This window comes from Dipodomys ordii, unplaced genomic scaffold (genome assembly GCF_000151885.1).
Source record: "Dipodomys ordii isolate 6190 unplaced genomic scaffold, Dord_2.0 Scaffold29, whole genome shotgun sequence".
NCBI classification, from domain to species: Eukaryota; Metazoa; Chordata; class Mammalia; order Rodentia; family Heteromyidae; genus Dipodomys; species Dipodomys ordii.
In genome coordinates this window covers 6452238-6454734 of record NW_012267245.1, presented here as the reverse complement: position 1 = coordinate 6454734, position 2497 = coordinate 6452238, and the positions used below count along the sequence as shown (strand labels likewise).

General features: G+C 51.8%; 1 protein-coding gene across 1 annotated transcript in view; it reads right to left on the bottom strand.

Annotated features, from left to right (window-relative positions):
• Nucleotides 1-879: 879 nt before the first annotated feature.
• Lvrn (laeverin) overlaps nucleotides 880-2497 on the bottom strand; it is a 38659-nt gene continuing 37041 nt past the window's right edge. Inside the window, 1 exon segment of the mRNA XM_013016015.1 lies at nucleotides 880-1099. Within this exon segment, the coding sequence (XP_012871469.1) occupies nucleotides 880-1099 (220 nt within the window).

Genomic DNA, 2497 nt, shown 5'->3' with positions numbered 1-2497 from the left:
TCCCCTCCTGAGCTTCGAACCATGAACACAACGCTCTGCGAGCACCGCAGCCCGGCGTCCCCGGCCCAGGCCAGCCGCGCCTTCGGCCTGGTCCTGTTCTTCATCCCTCAGGACGGGCTGGAAGAGGGTCACGCCACGGGTGAATTCTCACACCGGAACCCAGAGCCCATAACGGGGACCAAAAGGCCACTTCACAGATCCCACAACCATCTCGGGCTCGTAACGACGCTCTAAAGTGGAATGATGGAGACGTATAACTCAACGTAGCAGGGCGTGGTGTGTGTGGGGTAGGATGGGAGAAATGGGCAGAAGATGGCACACTTCCTCCAATCGGGAGCCGCCTGTTCTTCCTTTTAGAACCTGCTTTCCTTTGGCTCCTGGTTTTGTTTTCCTTTCATGAATATTGCTTTTTTCTTTTCCTGGATTTTGTTTCTTCACACTGTCGTGCTATGTTCTCATTATTCTTTCCATTTCCAACCACATAAACCCCGGAGGACTGCAAATCTGTCTTTCCATCAGAAAGGAATGTGTTCCTTGGGGGTGCCAATAAGTTGCTGTTCTATTGGCGTTCACAACAGAATCAGCAAGACTTTCTTAGGTAATTGTTTTGGGGTTGTTTTTGTCTTTCACAAGGCATTTAAAGTGAACATCTGTGGGTCTCTTGCCCAACAGGAAGTACAATGTTCCTTAAAATGATTTTAAAAAATAGCATAAAGTACAGCAGCGTGGACAAAACCTTCATGAATCGCTGAGCCTGGGGCTCAAACATGACAACAGACTGCTGCAGACTGCTAGCTGTGACCAGCCCGCAAATGAACCCCGTGGCTCCCCGAGAGAGCCAACAACACGACAGAGCTTGGGCCGGGCGAGGTGGGCCTGCTATGCATTCCTCCGGAGCCACGCGGCTATCCTGGCCCCCCGCTCTCTGCTCTTCAGATTCTCCTTCTTTATCATCTGCAGCCTGGCGTGCACGGCCATGCTCTGGTCCTCACTCAACATGCTTCCGAAGGCCCGCTGCAGCTGGGAAGGCAGACAGAGCCGTCAGCACACCGAGCGTCCCACACACAGCGCAAAACCACGTCCAAAAAGGTGACCGTGTCTGCAGAGAGCAGACAAGAGAGGGGGGGTCCGGGGACCGGGAGCTCTGCCTGGCTCTGTCCTCTCTTCCAGAACACACCGTATGTCCTCCGTGAGGACTTAACTTAAGGTACAGTGGCTGAGATCAAGATTGGCGGAGGGAGGTACCTCAAAGCAAACCTGGCAACTTCCCAAACTCAGTGGAGTGACATCACACTTTTCTGGCTTACAGATGTCCACGTTGATCTCTGAATAGTGTAGTCGCTGTCAGCGTTTGCTCATGACATGACGATCTTTTATGGATATTATTATTATTATTGTTGTTATTTTGGTTGGTTGCGTGGCCTGGGCGCTGTTCCTGAGCTCTTTTTGGCTACCACTTGAGCCACAGCACCACTTCCAGTTTTCTGGTGGTTCATGGGAGATCAGAGTTTCATGGGCTTTCCTGCCCGGGCTGGCTTTGAACCACAATCTTCAGATCTCAGCCTCCTGAGTAGCTAGGGTGACAGGCGTGAACCACCAGCACTCAGCGGATATGACAATCTTATAGTTAGGCAATTCCAGAGTCCAGGAACTCCTGGAACTAATCGATTAACTCAGCAAATTTTCAGATACAAAGCGGATAAGCAAAAATCAGTAACATTGCTATGTATCAATGACAAATTATTTAAAAAATTAAAAAAAATCAAGCTGACAAATCCCATTTCTAGTAGATACCCCCCCAAAAAAAAAACTAGGTAATCATTTAACCAGAGGGAGGTAAGGAACTGAAGAGAGACAGGGAGAAAGTTAAGTTTCCTCCGACTGGCGTGCTCATGCACGGACATCAGAACAAGGGATGAACACGTGGGTTTCACGTACCGGCTACTGCACAGAGAAAGCCTTTGCGAGAAGAAATGCAGCACAGGAGGAAACAAGCGGGAGACGCAGTGAACTCTGGGCGGTGTTCTAGAATGTGAATTGGCCGAGGCCCTCAGCGAGCAGGCACTGATCCTAGCCGAGGCCGGTGAGCTCCGATGGGGCCGTGGAGAAAGAGAGGGTTTGACGGCCGTCATGAACGTAAGAACTTCCCAGGGCAGGCCTGGTGGCTCACCCCTGTAATCCTACCTACTTGGGCAGCAGGGCTCCCGGGAGATCCCAGTTCGAGGCCAGCCCCGGGCAAAACACAATAGGGAGATTTCATCTCCGTCGAGATGGCGTAGGTCTCCCGTCATCTGAGCAGCTGGGTCTCGGTCCGAGGCAGACCTGGACAGAAGCCTGACACTTGGAACGATCACCAGGCTCCATTTGTTCGGCACCTGCCTAGCGAGCTTAGGCCCTGAGCTCAAAACGTTAGGATTGTGTTTAACCAACTAAATAGGGGCTGGGAAGGCGGCTCAGTGGTAGAGCGCTTGCCTGGCATGCGTGAGGCCCTGGGTTC